Here is a 19666-nt window from a genome sequence, read left to right on the forward strand (position 1 = left end):
AAACCGTTTTACAAATATTAGGGGTGACATGTCCCTGGTGGGATTGACGCCTGTGGCTGGTTGTGAAAGGTTTTCACCGTTAATTCGATCAATAATTTCAGACGTAAAGACAAAACCACAAAGGAAAAAGAAAGAACTAGGATAATGAAAATGGTTAGACCAGAAATATGTGGAACTGGTAACTGGGAAAGAAATTTGGGAAATTGGATTGAATAGTAAACCAAGGAGAGAGAAGAAAAGGAAGAAGAAGATGAAAGAGAACGAGGAATAAGCTTGAAAACCCTGGGTGGATAATGAATCAAGGAGAGAGAAGAGAAGTAAGAAAGAGGCGGACGCGGATGATATGTAAAAGAAGAGAGGGGAAAATATTGATAATATGTTAAGTGAAAGAAAAGAATATGGGTAATTTGGCAATAGTCGGTATTATATGATAATGAAGTTGAGCGTTGCTACGTAGTTGGAGTCTGTGGTCAGTAATGATGAAAATAGTTGTTTATTAGTAACAGAATATGTTACCTCTCTTGAGTAAGCTACTCTTACTGTTTATCCTTAAGAATAAAGGTAACTCTATTGTGATCGTGTCTGTGAATATCGTAGATCTATTGAGTGACAATTATTATTTATAATTAGTTATAACAACTAGTCAAACATTCGAACGCAATCGTCTGTTCTTAATTGGTCTACGATGTTAACGATTGCAGAGAGAGTAGATATCATTACCTCGTACTTTGAGTCAAATAGACATGTACAGCGGGGGACACTTCTAAATGGTACAGCCATATGGAGATTTACGGCTAAGGTGTATCATTTAGAAGTGTCCCCCGCTGTACAAGCAGCACGTTTAAGGTATGCTAACCTGTTCCCTGATAGGAATGTTCCTTCTGCAACGACTTTTCGCTGTATTATTCAACTATTTATTGAAACAGGAAGTGTTCAACCCAGACAACGAGTCCAACCACGGCTTGTGACCAACGAAAATGCCGCAGTGAATGTTTTAACTGCAGTTGCTGCAAATCCTCATATCAGTTCTCGGCAAATCGCACGAGGTTCAGGAATGTCGCAAAGAAGTGTTCTGCGCATACTGCATGAACACAGATTCCATCCATATCACGTTTTGTTGCATCAGGAACTACATGGGGACGACTTTCAACACCGCTTGAACTTTTGCAATTGGATACAACAGCAACTAGCTCGAATAATTGGCCCATACTTCATAGACAGGAACTTGAATGGTCAAATGTATGGCGATTTTTAAGATAATATTTTGCCAACACTACTGGAAGATGTCCCACTTCAAACAAGAATGAATATTTGGTTTCAATATGACGGATGTCCAGCGCATTATTCACGGATATCTCGTGAGGTTTTGAATCGAAAATATCCTGACCGATGAATTGGACGAGGAGGTCCTTAAAATTGGCCTGCACGATCACCTGATTTACCTTCTTCCGATTTTTTTTCCTGTGGGGAACGCTACAAGCAAAATGTTACACGGAAGTACCAACAACCCCAGAAAATATGCGACAGCGCATAATCAATGGATGTGCAAACGTTAGCGAAGAGACATTTAGAGCAGTAGAATTGTCCTTCAGAAATAGAGTTGCAATGCGTATTGCAGAAAACGGACACCATTTTGAACATTTGCTTCGGTAAAATATGGAGATTTGTGAGACGTATGGAGACTCATCTAAAACAAATACTTCGATGGTGAGAGGCAAGGAGACTCACCTGAAACAAGCACCTCGATGGTGAGAGGCAAGGGGACTCACCTAAAACAAGCACTCCGATGGTGAGAGACAAGGGGATTCACCTAACACAAGCACCCCGAAGGAAACAAACTACTACTACGTCCACGTCATTGTTCCTGGGTAACGCTAAAAGTAGTTTTAATTGTCGAGTTTATTTTCAAAACGATTCTTGTCCTTTTTTTTTTAAATTGAGATATAAGTAGCTTTGAAGTCTTTGAGGTCGTATCTTTCTGTTTATGAATTGGTTTCTTGCCAAACCTGTCTGAAAACATTTTTAAAAAGTAGGTTTTTGTTCATAAGTCATATTGTCCACAACAACATGGTGCACTGAGAAGGAAAGGATTTTTTAAAATTCCAAAACGGCTCTTTCTTATAACCATTGAATGACTAGTTGCCATTTTCGGTTCAAATTGTCTTTTGTTCCAATGCTATGCATCGCAACAGGAAGCAAGATAATAGTGATAAACAATTAAATTTCACGGGATTTACATTCATTTCTCCTTCAAGAAAGAATATTGTGGTATACCGGTTATAACTGAAAATTTGATAAGGTTTTAACGATCAGGTTGATAAGGTTGGGTTTGTTTATTATGACGCCATTGTTGGAGTAGCAAAAGTTGCTTGAACAGCGTAGTGAAATCACTCTTTCCTATTAAAAAGAAGCTTTCCAGCGTAAATGTCCACGGAGATGGAAGGATTAAATGATTTGAAAGAGGAGGATGTTGCTATTGTTACACCATGTCCACCTGGAAACGGCAGGAAGAAAATGCGACAAGTGGAAACGCAAAACGTAAAACTTAAAAGAATCAACCTATTCACCCAAATGTTTGCACGAAACACTCCAACTGTAACAATGTAGGAGGAAAGACTTATAGATGTACAGAAATGTGTAGGCAAGATATTTGCAAATTTCACCTGCTTCTATTTGGTTAAAAATAAAATAATCCAAGACAATTTCATACTAAAGCATACCATGCCTTCAACACAAGAACGAAAAAGACCAACGAACAACAGGGAACAAGCAACACAACTTTGGATTCGATATTACGCTCCGAAATGTGATAGTGGCATCAAAACACTGCTGAAAGTGTGCAAGAATTTTTTTGTTCTGTGTTAGAGTATCCAAAAAAGGTTTAAGCTAATATGTAAGCGGAATTTTGAAGGGAATAGCTGGCATCAGAAAACAGAGGAGGAGACCGTAAGTCCCATATGTTTGAAACCAAGAAGAAAACTGTTAAAACATTCATTGAAAGACCAGGCCCGTATTTAGATAAGTGCTATTGTATGCTCGAGCACAGGGCGGCAGAATTTATTGGGCGGCAAAATTTTGTAATTTTTCTAAGATTCACAACAAAGTAATATTTAAAACTAGCAAACCGCAGAGTTCCGCGCAAGGGCGAGAAAATATGTTAAAAAAAGTCATCCTCTCCTACTTCAATTCCAAGGGTGAAGATGAACTTAAACATCATGAAAAATGATACCGTTAAACTCAGTAACCTCGAAAACTATGAATTCAACACTAATATCTGTCGTTTTCGATTACTTTTAAAATCTCGCCCCCTTCCTGGGGAGTGGAATATGACCTTGAAGTTGAAATGTATTAAAACTGTCGTTATTTATCTCAGCGGAAAAAAAAAAAAAAAACAGAATTCAACTCTAAAATTGGTCTTTTTGAAGGGGCGGCAAAATTGTGCGGGGAGACAGCAAGTTAATTAGGACACATAGGCGCACAATATATAAATACGGGCCTGTGAAAGACTAGTTCCTGTACAGAAACATTATTGCTGAGGAGAAAGTGGAAAAAAGCATTACCTGCCAAGTTATTTGTCTGTAGCAAAACTTCACCAACTGTACAATAATGATGTGGAAAACGATCTTCGGGTTCCATACTCTTATTTGTAACTGTATACAATACAAGTTTTGAAAAAATGAAATGAAATTTTTGAGTTTTACGTCCCACGGTTATGCCGGTTAGGCTAAAGGAGACGGTGATGATGAGTAATGAATGAAATGGTGGAATGAAGAAAGTGGGAGGAAACGGGAGAACCCCGAGAAAACCCACGCACACGGTGTTTGTCCCCCACAAAGTTCACTTGGCGGGGGCTGGGATCGAACCCGGGACCCCAAGCACCAGAGGTGAACAATACAAGTTTTGAAAGTCCTGTTGTACATAAATGTTCCAAATGTATGAAATTTGAGTTGAGACTTCAATCAAGGGACATCTCTTGTGAAACTGAATTTTTAATACATAAAAGAAAGGTGAAACCTTTTATTCCTTATTGAAAAGTAGCAACAATGATGAAATCACTTTATTATTCGACTCACAAAAGAATCATGTTCTTCCTCGAGTTCTGGATCAAGCCGCCTATTACAGCAGACAATTTTAGTTGTTTAATTTTACGATTTACGAAGGAACGTCAACCGATAGGCAAACAATGAACAAATAGTTTATACGGTATATTATTGGACAGAAGCACACGTAGCCAAAGGATCATCGGAAATTGCATCAGTAGTGTTTCATCGTCTGCAAAACACGCCATGTGAAGGCGTATCAGAAATTCGACACTTGGTAGATGGATATGCAGGGCAGAATAAGAACTCTGCTATTATTTGCATCTTGTTCTATTGGTTGAATGAATGCACTATATCTAACTTCAAGGAGATTCATTTAATATTTCTCATTCCAGGACACTCCTATCTCACTTTTCATCGTGTTTTATGATAGGATTGAGCTTGAGCTTAAGGATCGTGATACAATGATACAGCCTAAAGGATATGTTAAAGTGTTCTGTAATCATAGACAGTAATCGAGATGTTTGACGAATGTGCTTTTTACAACTGGAAGTATCGTAAGAAAATATGAAGAATTCAAATGAATGGCACTTCAAATTCCACAACTGTTAAAAGAAAAGTTATGTTCTTGCAACAGTACCAACTTCACCCATTGCAGTAAGGGATCAACATCCCTACAATGCTGATGCTAATATGACTTGAAAAAATATTTAAGAAGAGTATGAGCAACACAAATATCGCACTGCCATTGATTCGAAAAAGTGTTCTAATTAAAAAGGAAGAGATCGAGAACGTCCGGAAACTTCTCGCGCCTCATTTTGGATAAAACTGGTTAAGCAATCCAGACCTGTACTTTTATTCTGATTTTATGGGCAGGCAGAATTTTGAAGATGGTTCAGATAATGATGTTCAATATCACCTCATGGACGATGTCGATGATGTAAACTTTCCAACAACACGAAGTAGTTTAATTATTTCTTTTGCCATTTCTTCATTTCTAGTATTTTAGTATTTTAATCAATATTTTTCGTTGAGATATTAATAATTTGAATACTACTGATATTTCAGGATTAGTATCACATCAACATGATTGTAATTTGACATTTGTAATCTGTTTTAAATATTTGTAGGTGGTAAAATAATTAAAATGTATGTAATAAAATTCGAAATAAGCTAAATAAATATAATTTTTAATAAAAATTGTGATTGGCAAATTTGTATTTCTGAAATACACTTTAATTGGCAAAATAAATGTATTATTTGTAATAAATTTTAAATGCCAAATGTATATAATGTAAAAGCATTTTAATTCGCAAAAAGAAAGTCTGCTTTTAATAATATTGGAACAAAATTTCACTTCTCCAAAAAGTATGATTTCAAACCGTAGTTTTAGTTTCAAAACGTCTCTTGTCCAAAATATGTTCCTTAATAATATGAAAATAATTAGAGTAATAACGCCAATTAGCTTCAGAATACACTCTTAGCAACATAAATATTCCAAACATAAAATATTTCAACATTCCGATAGGTCTCTGAAGCATTAACCGTTTTTTGGTTTTACAAGAGACGTCTTGAAAATACACTCGATAATTTATTGATACACAAACCAATGAATGTTTCCAACTGCTGTTCATTTCACCTACATCGCTGACACAAAATTACATCAACATTGTGGACAAAGTAATGAATTATGTTCTGGGGAATCAAATGTTTTCCCTGTAAAACATCAGTTTCTCATTACTGATTTTAGAATATCTGCCCTTCCAACCTCCTGAGATGGCGCTGGGGGCATCAACTATGGTGTCATTTGATAGCAAAGAAATCAAAACTATCTACTTTAACGTAGTCTGATGCGTATTTCTTGAGATATTATTTCTCAATTGTTAGCAAACCATTTTGAGTGCTATCGATTAAAGCGCCACCTATCACGAAACGAAAAAAGTGTTCAATACAAAAGTTACGTATTTTCTCCCGGAGAATCTGGATCTGTAATAAAAAATGGGGGGTTCCCATTTAAGATTTCAAAGTTGACCCCCTCCCGCCGCAGGGGATAGAGTGTGATATTTTCCGATGTTCCCCTTCGAGACGAACAACTTGTGTTACAATTTTTTTTAAAAAAAATAGATTTGTAGTTTTCCAGATATTTCAAAAAACTGCTTTAAATGCCTCATTTTTTAACTTTTAGTAACCCATTTTGATTTTTGTCGATTACAGCGCCACCTACCACGAAACGAAAAAAGTGTTCAATACAAAAGTTACGTACTTTTTCTTGGAGAATAAGGATTTGTAATGAAAAATGAGGGTTTCCGTTTAAGATTTCAAAGTTGACCCCCTCCAGCCCCAGGGAGTGGGGGCAGGGGGTCGAATGTGGCATCACTGGATGTCCCTCTTCGAGACGAACAACTTTTGTTACAATTTTTTTTAAATCCGATTTGTAGTTTTCCAGATATTCCCCAAAACAGTTTTAAATGCCTCATTTTTCGTGTTTGTAAGCCATTTTGATTCTTGTCGATTACACCACCATCTATCACGCAACAAAAAAAAAAAAAGTTCAATATAAAAGTTTTTTCACGGACAATCAGAATATGCAATAAAAAATGGAGGTTATTTAAGATTTCAAGGTTGACCCCGTTCCCTCCCCAGGGGGTGGGGCAGGGGGCCTAGTGTGGTATCATTGGATGTCCCTTTTCGAAACGAACAACTTTTTATTACAACTTTTTTAAAATCCGATTTGTAGTTTTCAAGATATTCCAAAAAACAGTTTTAAATGCCTCACCCGGTATATATCGATATACATACATACATACATACATATTATATATATATATATATATATATATATATATATATATATATACCCGACATTTGATATTTCTACATATAATTGCATTTGTTTGGTCCCATTTCCAGATTTATTGTTTATTAACGGACATGCCTAGTTTCGTTATACTCAGAAAGGAAAACAATATTTTGAATGCACCATATGGATTCTAGTTTCTCAACGCTTCAAAATTGCAATTAACATCTGAAGTGAAAATAAGTTGTATCTTTATACAACTTAAAGAATACAAGGAATTACGTGCATTTCACACATATCTTACTTCTTGTCTCCTCATAAGTCAATCTCTATAAAGAAAAAAGAACGGGACAACATCAAATTGTTTAGCTAGTCTCCCAGAGTTCACCAACTCTCTCTCACATACCAATACAACTAATTAAGCTGCGATTGCCTGTCGTTCGTGTGCAGAATACGTCCTTTAACAGATAGTATCCTAGTGCAGTTCTTTTGCACTTTGATTTTACCTCCTCAACAAAAAAATTCTGGGAGAAACCCTGTTCAGCTGCATGTACGAAGTGAATTTAGCTACATGTTACTGTTGAAACAAGAGCGATGCCAGAAGTTTGAAAGGTAACTGATTAAAATAGTATGTTTTTCACAGTTTACCATGTTGTAGCTTTTCTTCTACCGCTTGTTCAAAACCTCTAAATAATTCGATTTGAAGTCTAGCTTTTATTTTTAAATAAATATCTCTGGCCAGTACGTAAAGCTTTACGTTCATTTTGGTGCCAGAGATGACGGAGGATTATCATTTCGTAGGGGTCTGCGTCAATGCAACGTAAAATTTACATATCAGCTTGCGACAGCCGGCACTGCAGTTAATCATTTGTTGTATTTTTTGAGTTGCGTTGTGATTCGCAAATTGTGTGAAAACTGTTACAGAATGAGATATAGGGTGTAGCCACACAAAAAGCACCTCCAATAATTCTTATATCTCTTTCAGTAAGTTCTTCAGCCTCAAAATTTATATCTCTTCATTCTTAAGGAAAAGGATTGAAGATTCGGAGGGGGCGCAAAATATTATCACCTGTAACACTTTAAAATATCAGCTAGTTTGTAGTAACAATAAGTGAGAAAGTGAGATTACTGATCTCATATATTGACAGAGAAATACTTTTGTCGAAAGTGAGTTATACATTATATTCGATTGAAGGGGGAAGCCCCTTGTAGATCCGTCACTAGGACACGGAAACTTTAAATCTCTTCATATTTGCATAAAAGGATGTTAGGTTCGAAGGGAGCGCAGAATATTACGCGCTGTAACACTTGTAGATATTAGATATTTTGTAGTAACAATACACTAAGATCAGATTATTAGTCTAATAAACTGACAGAAAAAGTACTATTGTATCCTGTCAATGAAAGCAAACCATATTTATATTTCTTTGATGGGGGTGCAACTCATTCTGGAATTGTTACTGGGCCACGGAGGATGTTTATCTCTTCATTCTTACGCAAAAGGATGGAAAGTTCGGAGCGGACGCAAAATATTACCCGCTGTAATACTTTGGGATATTAGCTCGTTTGTAGTAACAAGTGAGAGTAGATTATGGAGCATATGGCACAAACACGGTTTTGTCATTTACTCTCGTTGATTAGTAAAAAAAGAATTATGCTTTCCTTTCAGAAGGGGGCGTCCTCATGCCTCTTTCTGAATCAGTCATTGATTCGGTCAACCTTAACCTATCTTACCTCTAATACTATCATTATTACTATTTTTAATTATTCACTGTTATTATTTTATACTATTTAACCCCCTTTACAAGCAAGAAGTTTAGAACTTGTAAATAAAACTTACTGAATTTGAAAATAGTTGAACATTGATCCACTTCTTGGCTACTAAGCTTTTCGGTATTTATGTAATGAGTATATAAGTTTACCGCTATTTATGTATTGAGTATATAAGTTTGCTGCTATTTATGTATGTGAGTTTTGAGGAAAACTGAGCCATTTATATATGCAAATTTAACTTTTAACTAATGTAACCACTGTTAGATGAGTGGACAAATATAATGACTCGAGATATATATGCTCGAAATAGAGATAATAATTCAGGATAATCCTAGTCACAGAGGAATACTTCCAGGTTAGCATTGAATCTTACATATAGTGGCACTGGAAGAAAGAAAGTTGTAACCAGATATGGAGTGGGTCAGTGGCTCGTGGGTCAATAGGACATGACCCACCGACCCATTGATCCATTCCGCTCAGTGCATTGTAGACAGCATCTTCTAAACAGTGGTGAATTTGTGTACGTTTTATTTTCAAGACGTCTATCTTCTTTCTTCTTTTTTCATTTGTTTCTAATGAAAAAAGAACTTCAGGCACTTTTGGATTTTGATATTTGCAATTGTAACAATAGTAATAGAACTTAGTACTTGGCTTTTGAGATGTAGGCTGTGAATTTTTAGAGGAGCTAAGTACTGAAAAAAAAATTTTGAATCACCTGTAATATATTAATTTTATATATATATATATAAAAATGAATGTAACTATGTGTGCGTGATCATCACGGTCAAATTGCAAAGTCAAAGGAAATGACTTTTGGATTTAGTTAGGCCGCAATTCCAACTGGGAAGTTATCATACGCGTATTGCTTTCACTATAATACATATTCTAAGGGAAGAGTGGGAGTACGAATTTTTGCGAAAAATTGAGTATCCTACAAGCCGTTCAACTTAAAAGAGCTGAAATTTAGTATATTTACTTTTTATTAAAAATAATTAGAGTACGTCCTAGCATTTTTAAAATTCTCTTTTATAGGGGGAGGGGCATTTTCTAAATATTGCAAATTGGTAGTGGGTTGATTTGTAAAAATAATCGAAAACGGTCAATATTAGTTGAGAAACAAATTGAGAAACAACATCTACCGTGCTTAGCATTTTATATCCACTGCTTTTTATTATAATAATTGCTGAAGCTTATGTTTATTATATGGAGCATTCGGAGCATAAGGCAACCAAGCCATAAAGTTGTGAGAAAAATGGACATAAAATTTGTACTGCAAGCTTAATGATTTGGGAATTTTAAATTCGTACGGGATACTTAAGTATATGAAAAATTTTAGTTTGTTTTTTAATTCTTTATATTGGTCTATTTTACCTTGATTTGAGACTTTCAAGTTTCATCCTATTTTCCACTACAAAGTATCTGCAAGCCAACAAAGAAATAATTATATATGATAATTAAATTTAAATTCATCGTAATTAGGACCATGACAAACACATTACCATTGTAGACTATATCGTAAAGATCAGATCCAAAGGTATTGTAACAGAGCGGTGCTTGAGCGATTGAAAGTAAAAATTCAAACACCGATGAGTGATAATTTCACAGTCTTGTTTTATTACAAGTGTAACCTCTTTAGTCAGTAGAGAAAAGGGTGTGGATCATGGGTCAGAGTGGATCATACTGGGTAGTGAGTCAGAGTGGGTCACGGTGAGTAGTGGGTCAGTGGGCCACGGTGGATGTTGATTTATGGTGGGTCATTGGGTCAAGTTTTCATTGACACATGCCATCTCTGGTTTTAACACCAGGCTTCAAAATTTTGTTCAAATCATTACTGCAAGCAGTTGTGTGTGTACCTGGAAACAGTTTGCCTGCCGCAAATAACGTAAACTTTGCAACTTCATCTGAAATTCAGCCATGCATTTGAGGCTGAATCCTTCTGATATATCTACATTTGGTATACAGCTTGCATCAATAATGTTGGATCTTTCAATGCACGTCACTGCTTGCCACGTTTCTTGTAATGGGCTATGAACTATCCATGTTGGTGAACTGAAATAAAACATAAATATTATTATTATTATTATTATTATTATTATTATTATTATTATTATTATTATTATTATTACTAGCTACAAAGGTACAGTCCGCAGCAAAAAACCTGCAACATGAGCATGTAAGTTTATTGTGAAACGACGAAGTTTTTTGCTCCAAAATAAGTGTGCAGGGGAGGACGCCGAGGTTTCTCGTGGCATGATTCGTGCCACTTAGAAGTTATGTTGATTCCCTGCGCTGTTAAGCGTAGTTTCACAATAAATTTACATGCTCATGTTGCAGGTTTTTTGCTGCGGACTGTAGCAAGAAAGTTCTGCCGCTTTTTCATCAACCACATTCGAACATCCATATGTCACTTAACGCGTATATGGAAGATCAAAAAGAGTCCCCATCAACATCGACGACCTTCTGCAAACGTTCTGGGAGCCCATGGATTCCATAGCGGTAGAACTTGGTGGGCCGTGAAGCGAAGAAGGTATCAAATGCATTTTGCACCTCTACTAGGGATTTAAATTGGCGTCCTCTAGGGTGATTGTCCAAGGAATGGAAAAGGTAAAATCCACGGTGGAATGTCCGGACAGATTGGGGGATGCAATAGTTTTTCCCATCCAAGACGCAAAATAATGTCCCGGGTCATCCTAGCAACGTGAGGCGTAGGGTTGTGTTGTAACAGGGGGTAACCCTTTGCGATTCAGAAGTGCTCGCTCCAGAGTTTTGAGTTTTTCTTGAACATGGCTCAACTGCTGACAGTACACAGTTTCATTTATGTCCTGACCAGCTGGTACCAGTTCCCGATGTACGATGTCGCAAGCAGTCCACCAAACACACAGGATGATCTTCTGGTGCATACAGTGCTGATTTCGGCTGTTTTGGAACCGGCTCATGGGACGCTAACCAATGATGACGGCACCGTGGAGCTTCGTATAAGACCCACTTCTCATCACATGTCAACACCCAGTCCAGAAACGGCTCCTTCCTCAGACAAGACAGCAAACAAGCACAAGTGTCTTCCCGGTTGCTTTCTGGCTGGAGTCAAATTATGTGGGACCCCCCGACCCTACTTGTAGTTTTTCCCAAGTTGATGAAGCTGCTGCCGAATGGTTTCTCCACTCACACTGAATTGTAGTCACAGCTCCTCACATGTCTGGCCACTGTTCGCCTCAATTGCTGTTTTACTTATATATATATATATATATTATTTAAACTAACTTCACATTATGTAAATAAATAAAATAATGGTGGAACTAATAAAATAACGTGGAATGATGTTCACCTTCCTTAGGACTATGGACTGTGTAAATGTATCACTGACTCGTGGTCGCGAACCTACTGTGCCCCGTGCAGGCATGCTACCAACAATCACCGATCCATTCACCAAACCTGTTGTCCCCGGAAAATGGAACTCAAATTTGCCCAAAGAAGATAATTCCAGAGCCTCTTCCATCACAATTCACAGCTCGGCATTTTAGGCCTGCAGTCCATCATCCGCAACCCCTCGTGAAAAAGGTTGCGAACCACAAACTACAGACACAGGATGTCGTACTCCTAGTTATGCTGGCAATGAGGACTACGGAAAATCTGATGTTTTGTGTGTGTGTAATGCCCTACCAGGAAAAAAAAATCCACAATTTCCAAAACAAAATTTTTTAGCGCAACGGGAAAAAAAATTAAACTGAAAATTTTCCAGAGAACTCAAAATAAAATTCACAGTATTCGGTCGTCTCTTAGGTCGATGGCACCAAGAAAACTTTTACTCGAAACTTGTGGAATCTCACTTTCCACTGAAAGTTAAAATACCTCTGATACTGCTCATGCATTTTGCACCTTGACTACATATCTAGATTTTACTGTATATGTTATTCGAGCTTAATACACATTTTAAATTCCCAATTCTACTTGAAAAGAAAATTGTCAGATTACAACTTGCACATTTTTATTGAAGAAACATTTTGTGGGTTTATACAAATGCTACAGCTGTATCTTGAACAATATTGGAGAGAAAATTAAAAAAACATTCATATTAACGCTTTTACAAGTTGATATTTGATGTCAGGTTTAACAGGAAAATCTGGCAACGAATACTTTTCGAGGAATAATGATAAAATAAATAAATAAATAAAAATGTTGATATTCGAAAATCAATATTACTAATGACAAAGCTGACATTAAACCGACATTCATCTACGTAATCATTTTCCTTTATGTAACTACTTAGCAGGTGATTGGTGGGCTAGAACTTATAAAGTTTACCGTAATTGATTTTACCTTTGTGTATTTGCACAGTGACTCCGGCGGCAGTATTTACGTGCATTTTTCACCACCTGCGCTCTATGCACGGAGCATTTTATCTTCGTTATGTCTTTTATTTCATATTTTCATCACAGACATAGTTTGACACAGTAAAAATAATATATATCAACACATAGTAAAACTTAACCTACACCTAACCTAACCTAACCTAAACTAAACTAACTTAACCTACTACAATAGAAAAAAAAGATTCACACATTTAACATTCCTAGCCCCCACATCACACCTGAGTCACAAAGATGTAGTAATGTAAACGTTACTGATCAGACAAAAGAAATTATATATATCAGTCGAAATTTAATAAATACGGTATTTCTCTTTAAACAAGATTGATAACGTTCACGAGCTATTAAAAAGAAATTCTGTTGCCAGAGGATACCATGATGCACTCACAAAGTATATCTGCACCACGTTTTCAAAGTACATATGACACGTAATTGGGAATTTTAAATATTTCATTTGGATTCATTACCATCAAATCAAAAGAGGTTTGAAAATTTTGTACGTTAGGAATAGTATCTTTGTTTCTCAAAAATAAATTGTAATTTCGAGTGAAGTATTTTCCTTATGGAATTACATTATTGAAATGTTGCTAAATAATATTGGGATGAGACTTGCACTCACAAGGAGTACAAGCCTGTCTATTGCGACAATCGAATCATTTTATTTGAGACCCCTTCTCCCCGCTCATCCGAGTAGGACCCGCGTTCACATGATAGACGGATGTGATCGCAGTTTCTAGGGAAACAGAACTTTTGTTTTAGCACTGAATGTCAATATCATACACGAACAATACGCATATGTAAGCCATCACTTCAGTCCAAACAAAATTTTGAGGTTAAAAGAACGCTAAACCAATTTTAATGTTCCATGTGGAGAGGTAAAGTACAACAGTCTAAAATTCCATGCAATGATTAACTTTACTGCCGACTTCTCCGTATATCCTCACATCTGACAAGACAAAGAAAACAGGAAAATCTTTTACCTGCACTGGTTTTCTATACTGAATCCCACATCTTGTGCATACAAAAAATTTAAGGAGACATATCCATCTTTGTCATACCTATTCTCGACAGCCACTATACGGCGATGCTAATTTGTTTAATTCTTCACCTCACCGTCCATTGAGCACTGCATCACCGCAAAATTTCTTATTTTGTCAAATTAGAGACCATTTAACACCAGTCACAATAATTTTCATAGACTTTTACACAAAACTTTCCACATTCTGCACAATTTCGACGAGAAATTGAATTGTATGTCCTATCTCCAACACGGCTTTAGGTAAAAGACAAAGAATAACAAGGGGAAGAGAGCTAATTGGTTTTTTGGGGACGCAACGAAAGGATAACACCTAAAATCTCGACATATCAAAAGAAGCCGAACAAATTATAAAATCTGGAATGAGCCTCAAATGAAATTGAGATTTCTCTGCTCCAATGAGAAATAATTTATACCTAAACAAAGGGATGTGCCAAAAGACATCATGGCCGAATTTCGAAATGAAAAGTTTTTGAAGAAATTACAGGATTAAATTTTTAGTTTTCTTGCGAAGATTCCCTACATCTAAATTCACTTGAAAATAATACAAAACCTATAAGAAACTACAAAATATACACCTTTGAACCCACATAACATAATAATAAAGGACAAAATATGCAATATTAATAAAATATAATATGTACTTTTATGGACAGCACTTCTATGTTATTTTGACAGAATATTACAATTTAAAGCTAAACTCAAAATATAATAGTTATTTAAAATAATTTTCAATGGTCTTTCTGAAGCTAAGCATGAACATGAATATACAGGGGTTCAAAATTTCACGGACCATGATACATTATACTTAAGTATAATGTAACACTGCCTGAAGATCTTCATTTTGTACATGTGTTGCTCTTCCGGCACATGGTGCGTCTTCGAGTATTTCGTCACCGTCCTTGAACTTGTTAAACCACTGCTGCACTGTCCGCGTAATCACGACACCCTCACCAAAGGCCTTGCATATCTTCGGCCCCGCTGCAGCGGAGTTTGACCCCAGTTTGAACTTGTACAGCATACACGCCCTTATGACGCTCCGTGGAGGTCCCATATTCAGTCTGTCCTTACGCAAGTTCACGATGTAACTGAACTACCACAACCACGTAGTATGTTGGATATACCAATACCAACAACTGACCTTCGCCATATCTCCATTAACATTCAACTCACGGTGTGAGGGCCACTTGAACACATGCTTTCACAAAAAGCGACAGAACTTTCATGGTTACTTTTATATAAACATAATCCATTTTATAACCAGTCACATTTATTAGAAGTTTCCTTACCTTAAGGTAATTAAATGCGGAGATAGCTTTTAAGTCGGCTGAAGCGGTAACCGCCTAGACCAGCAACAAGTAAATTTAAATTATTACTTATATCGTACATGAATATTAGAATACAAGCTTGGTGGTGTTCTAAATCACTGGATTAAAAATAAGAACAATTTCAGAAGCAGGTATTTGCTCCCTTCAAACCCATTTAATTATTCATGCAATAGAAATATTAAAACATTACACGACATTCAATGTTATTTGACTATGACATTCATTTATACTTAGCTTTATCAATCTTAGATTTTTATCTTTTGGGCTCAAATGCAGGGGCGTCATTTAGGGAGGGCAAGAGGGGACAATTGCCTCCCCTCCAAGAGTTTGAGGAGTACATATGCTTTAGTAGATTGTCTACTAATACACTAATACGAAACGTGAGATTCTTATGTCAATGGTGCTCTTGCTCTCCCAAGCAAAGTCTGAAATGACGCCCCTGCTCAAATGTCTTTACGTACAATATTGAATTGAATTTCTAATCATACTCATGAAGAGGAAGAAAAATACTCACTGTAAGATCCTTTGGCTAATGAGTTTTCAACCTAATTGTCGGACGCTCACCTTCACTAACCTTCAACAGGGCAGCTTGTATAGAATGTAAAACTATATAAGGATAACAAAAACAAAGGACGTTGGACTTCAACAGGGCTACTTTTGCATAATGTATATACGGATAACAATAAAAGAAAGAATTTAGAGTTTAAAATGTACAGGTTACAAAAATTCCCTTCCAGCTGCTGTGGGATGATAGAAGATACAGAAGAAGACTTCTTCACATAATAAAAATTAAAACTTCAGCACAAACGTTTCTCCCATACAAACAAATGAGGACCGAGTCTACAAGTTTAAATCCCCTACGGTTATCGAGACAAAATAGTTCCCTTTTGGCTATATGGTTAGCGTACATGCATTCGGTGCGGGAAGCCTGGATTAGATTCTCGGAGTGAGCTCATGTGGTTCGAAACTCACGTTAAATTGTAGATGCACGTCTTATATAGCCTCGGTTCTGAAAGGAACGCTAAACCCCAATTCAACCAATCAACCAAAACAGAGGAAACATCTATTGTTCACAATACATATTGACGTGTGGTAATACCGAGAAGCGGTGTGCGGTGCTTACAAGGGAAGGTCATGGACTGGCTTCGCTGAGATCTGAACGAGACAATTGTGTTTGCATTTGATATGTATAACTAGACGAATAACTAAGTTATACGTATCACCGGTCGGGATAGCGTGAGTTAGAACATATTTTGTAATGTAAACGCTATTAGCTGGCACAATAGTTTGAACAGGGTCATTTGTTCGGAAACGGTTGGGTATATGGAAAACTCTGCGAATACGTATACCATTATTTTCAAAGGCACAGTTTTTGGAGTAAAAAAGTTTGCCCCAGAGTTCCCCATAGGGTCCCAGACGAGTTCCAACTCGAACGTTTTAAATGACAAGGGGGCTTTTAGGTAGCACATCATTTGAAAGCTGTTGTGAAATGAAAGAAGATGGAGCAAGTCTCGACTCTGTACGACAATCCTATGCAAAATGGCGGCGGGTCAAAATGTAAACAAAAACTTAATTGAAACGTCCATGCCTCCCCCCTCTATAAATCGGAAACGGTGAGACAAATATGAAAACAGGAAAGGACGTGTGGCAATATTTTCAAAGTAGAACGATTTAAAGGAAAAACGTCTTGCCCAGGGAGCCCACAGGGTCCCAGGTGAGGTTCAACCCAAAAGTTTCGAAGGCAAGGGGGTTAAAATTAAATCTTTGAGTTTTACGTCCCACGGTTATGCCGGTTAGGCTAAAGGAGACGGTGATGATGAGTAATGAATGAAATGGTGGAATGAAGAAAGCGGGAGGAAACGGGAGGACCTCGAGAAAACCCACGCACACGGTGTTTGTCCACCACAAAGTTCACTTGGCGGGGGCTGCAAGGGGGTTAAGTAGGGCATTGTTTGAAAGCTGTTGTGAAATGAAAGAAGATGAGTTCACAATGACGGACAAATTTATGTATGATACACAGGATAGAGAATGAAAGTGAGAATAACAAACAAATAAGAATTAATCGAAATAATAAATAAATAAATAATACCAGTATTCTCAGTTCTATGATGCTTCCAATCGTCTGCTGCGGTGGTTAGAGTTGCCGGCTGTTAGCAACAATTTCTGTACTTTGGTCGGGTCACTCGTAGATTTCTTTATTTCAATAATAAATAAATAAATAATACCAGTATTCTCAGTTCTATGATGCTTCCAATCGTCTGCTGCGGTGGTTAGAGTTGCCGCCTGTTAGCAACAATTTCTGTACTTTGGTCGGGTCACTCGTAGATTTCTTTATTTCAATGGGTCGAATGAATGAAGATGCAACTTCATTGTCAGCTGTGATTGTCAGATGCAACACAACAAAATTGTTAGCATTTATATACGAAGTCATTTTTTACGATGGCAGCCATATTGGATTACAGATGGTACGTCTTTGACTTTTTGTGGATATCTACTATTGTCAATAATTGAGGCTTATAGTTTCTAAATCCGCCATCTCCTTCACGAAATGTTTCGAGAAAAACAGGAAAAACCGATAACTCAGAGATTATGTGAGATCAAATTTTCTTTTTAGAAAGACTTTCCTGCTTTATGGACATTCATTATAACTACCAAATGATAAAAATCTCTCTCATCGTGTCGGGCATGGAAAGGAATACCAGTAAATCTACTTATCTAATTTTTTGAAAATTGGAGATGGCGGATTTAGAAACTATACGCCTCAATTGTAAATACAACATTTCGTTTCTCCAGCTCGTGATTTGAACTGAACATAGTGCGGCATTCTGAAATCAAGACGTCGTGTTTTTGAACATTTCGTATCTTTTCGTCACCTACGCTTACTGATCATTCACGTCAATTTTTTTTTCTTCAGCAGTTTGGAGTGCTTATACCTAGGTACTTTCGACATAGGTTTTAAGCGGTCATCTTGGATTCAAGGTGGCCATAGATTTTTCAGTTAAGTTTGTGTTTACATTTTGACCCTCTGTTATTTTGCACAGAGTTATCGTAGAGAGTCGGGACTTGTTCCATTTTCTTTTATTTAACAACAGCTTTCAACCGATGTGCTACTTAACCCTTCTTGCCATTTGAAAACTCGGAGTTGGACCCACTTGGGACCTTGCGGGGGCCCTGACACAAAACGCTTTTACTTTAGATCGCACTTTGAAAATAATGCCGCACGTGCTTTCCTGTTTTTACATTTTTCTCACCATTTCCGATTTATAGGGACGGCCATGGACGTTTCAATTAAGTTTTTGTTTACATTTTGACTCGCCGCGATTTTGCACAGGGGTGTCGTAGAGTTGAGACTCTCTCCATCTTTCATCTCTTTTCTTCTTCCACAAATCGTCCTGAGTATCCACTTTCTATCAGAATAACGTTATAACCACGACACAGTGGTACCAAGCAATGCGCAATAGCTCGGCAAGCATCCGCCAAGGGGCAGTAGTCTGTTAGGATATCGACTCGGCTGCATGCACTGTAGCACCTGCGACTGTAGCGCTCGTATTGGCGACTGTAAATATCGCTTACTCTTCCTTTCGCGTCTCTCAAGTTTAGCGGTATATTATTATGACTATGAAACATTGAATTATCCTGAATCGTGTTTTATTTACTGAGAAGAAAATCTTTCTGCAACCGTGATATTTATTTACAGAGTAAACAATCTTTCTAAGGCAGTAATTTTCGCCTAGAGGTTAGTCAATCTTTCTGCAGACCGCATTTTCTTCCTGCGACATTGTCGCACCGTCGCACATAGGGCCAAAGTATCGAGTTACGACGCCAAAAATAAAAAAGTTGATTCTATTGAATATCCTGCTCAGAAATCATCATGAGATGACTACACCTATATGCCTTTATGCGGAATATGATTAAATTTTATTGTCTTATTGCCGAGAACGATTATTAGCTGCAATTGCAATATTTGTGTTTGTACTTCGTCATACTTTGATTTCACATTGTGAACCGTTTCCTTTTTCTTTCTTTTTATCTTAGAGGCAATTGGTCGGCGCTAACTTGTTGATGATGGAGTCATGTTCTTCCAAAATATTGTTGTGTTCTTACAATTAGATTGACACACGTACAATGGCACAATGGTACATAAAAGTATGTTGGAATCCATGTATTAGGAGTCATTCGCGAAAGTTTGTTTATATATGCTGTGGCCACCGCTACCATTTAGGCCCAATTTATAATAAACATCGATAATATCACAGTCCTCCGAAATGTTCTGCAGTATCACATCACTCTGTACTTGTACTAAATGCAGAGCTCATCTTGCAGTG

The 19666-nt window shown here is 37.0% G+C and overlaps 1 protein-coding gene across 5 annotated transcripts in view; it reads right to left on the bottom strand.

Moving 5' to 3' along the window:
• Positions 1–19666, bottom strand: part of Sptz (zinc finger FYVE-type containing 26 spastizin) — a gene marked incomplete in the record, with an annotated part of 1794825 nt that overhangs the window by 1737305 nt on the left and 37854 nt on the right. For all 5 annotated transcript variants that reach the window (XM_081731160.1, XM_081731159.1, XM_081731161.1 and 2 more), the window contains 1 exon segment: positions 10464–10659. In XM_081731160.1, coding sequence (XP_081587286.1) covers positions 10464–10659 — 196 coding nt within the window.

The sequence above is a fragment of the Thermobia domestica genome, chromosome 11 (assembly GCF_964235325.1).
Source record: "Thermobia domestica chromosome 11, izTheDome1.hap1.1, whole genome shotgun sequence".
NCBI lineage: Eukaryota > Metazoa > Arthropoda > Insecta > Zygentoma > Lepismatidae > Thermobia > Thermobia domestica.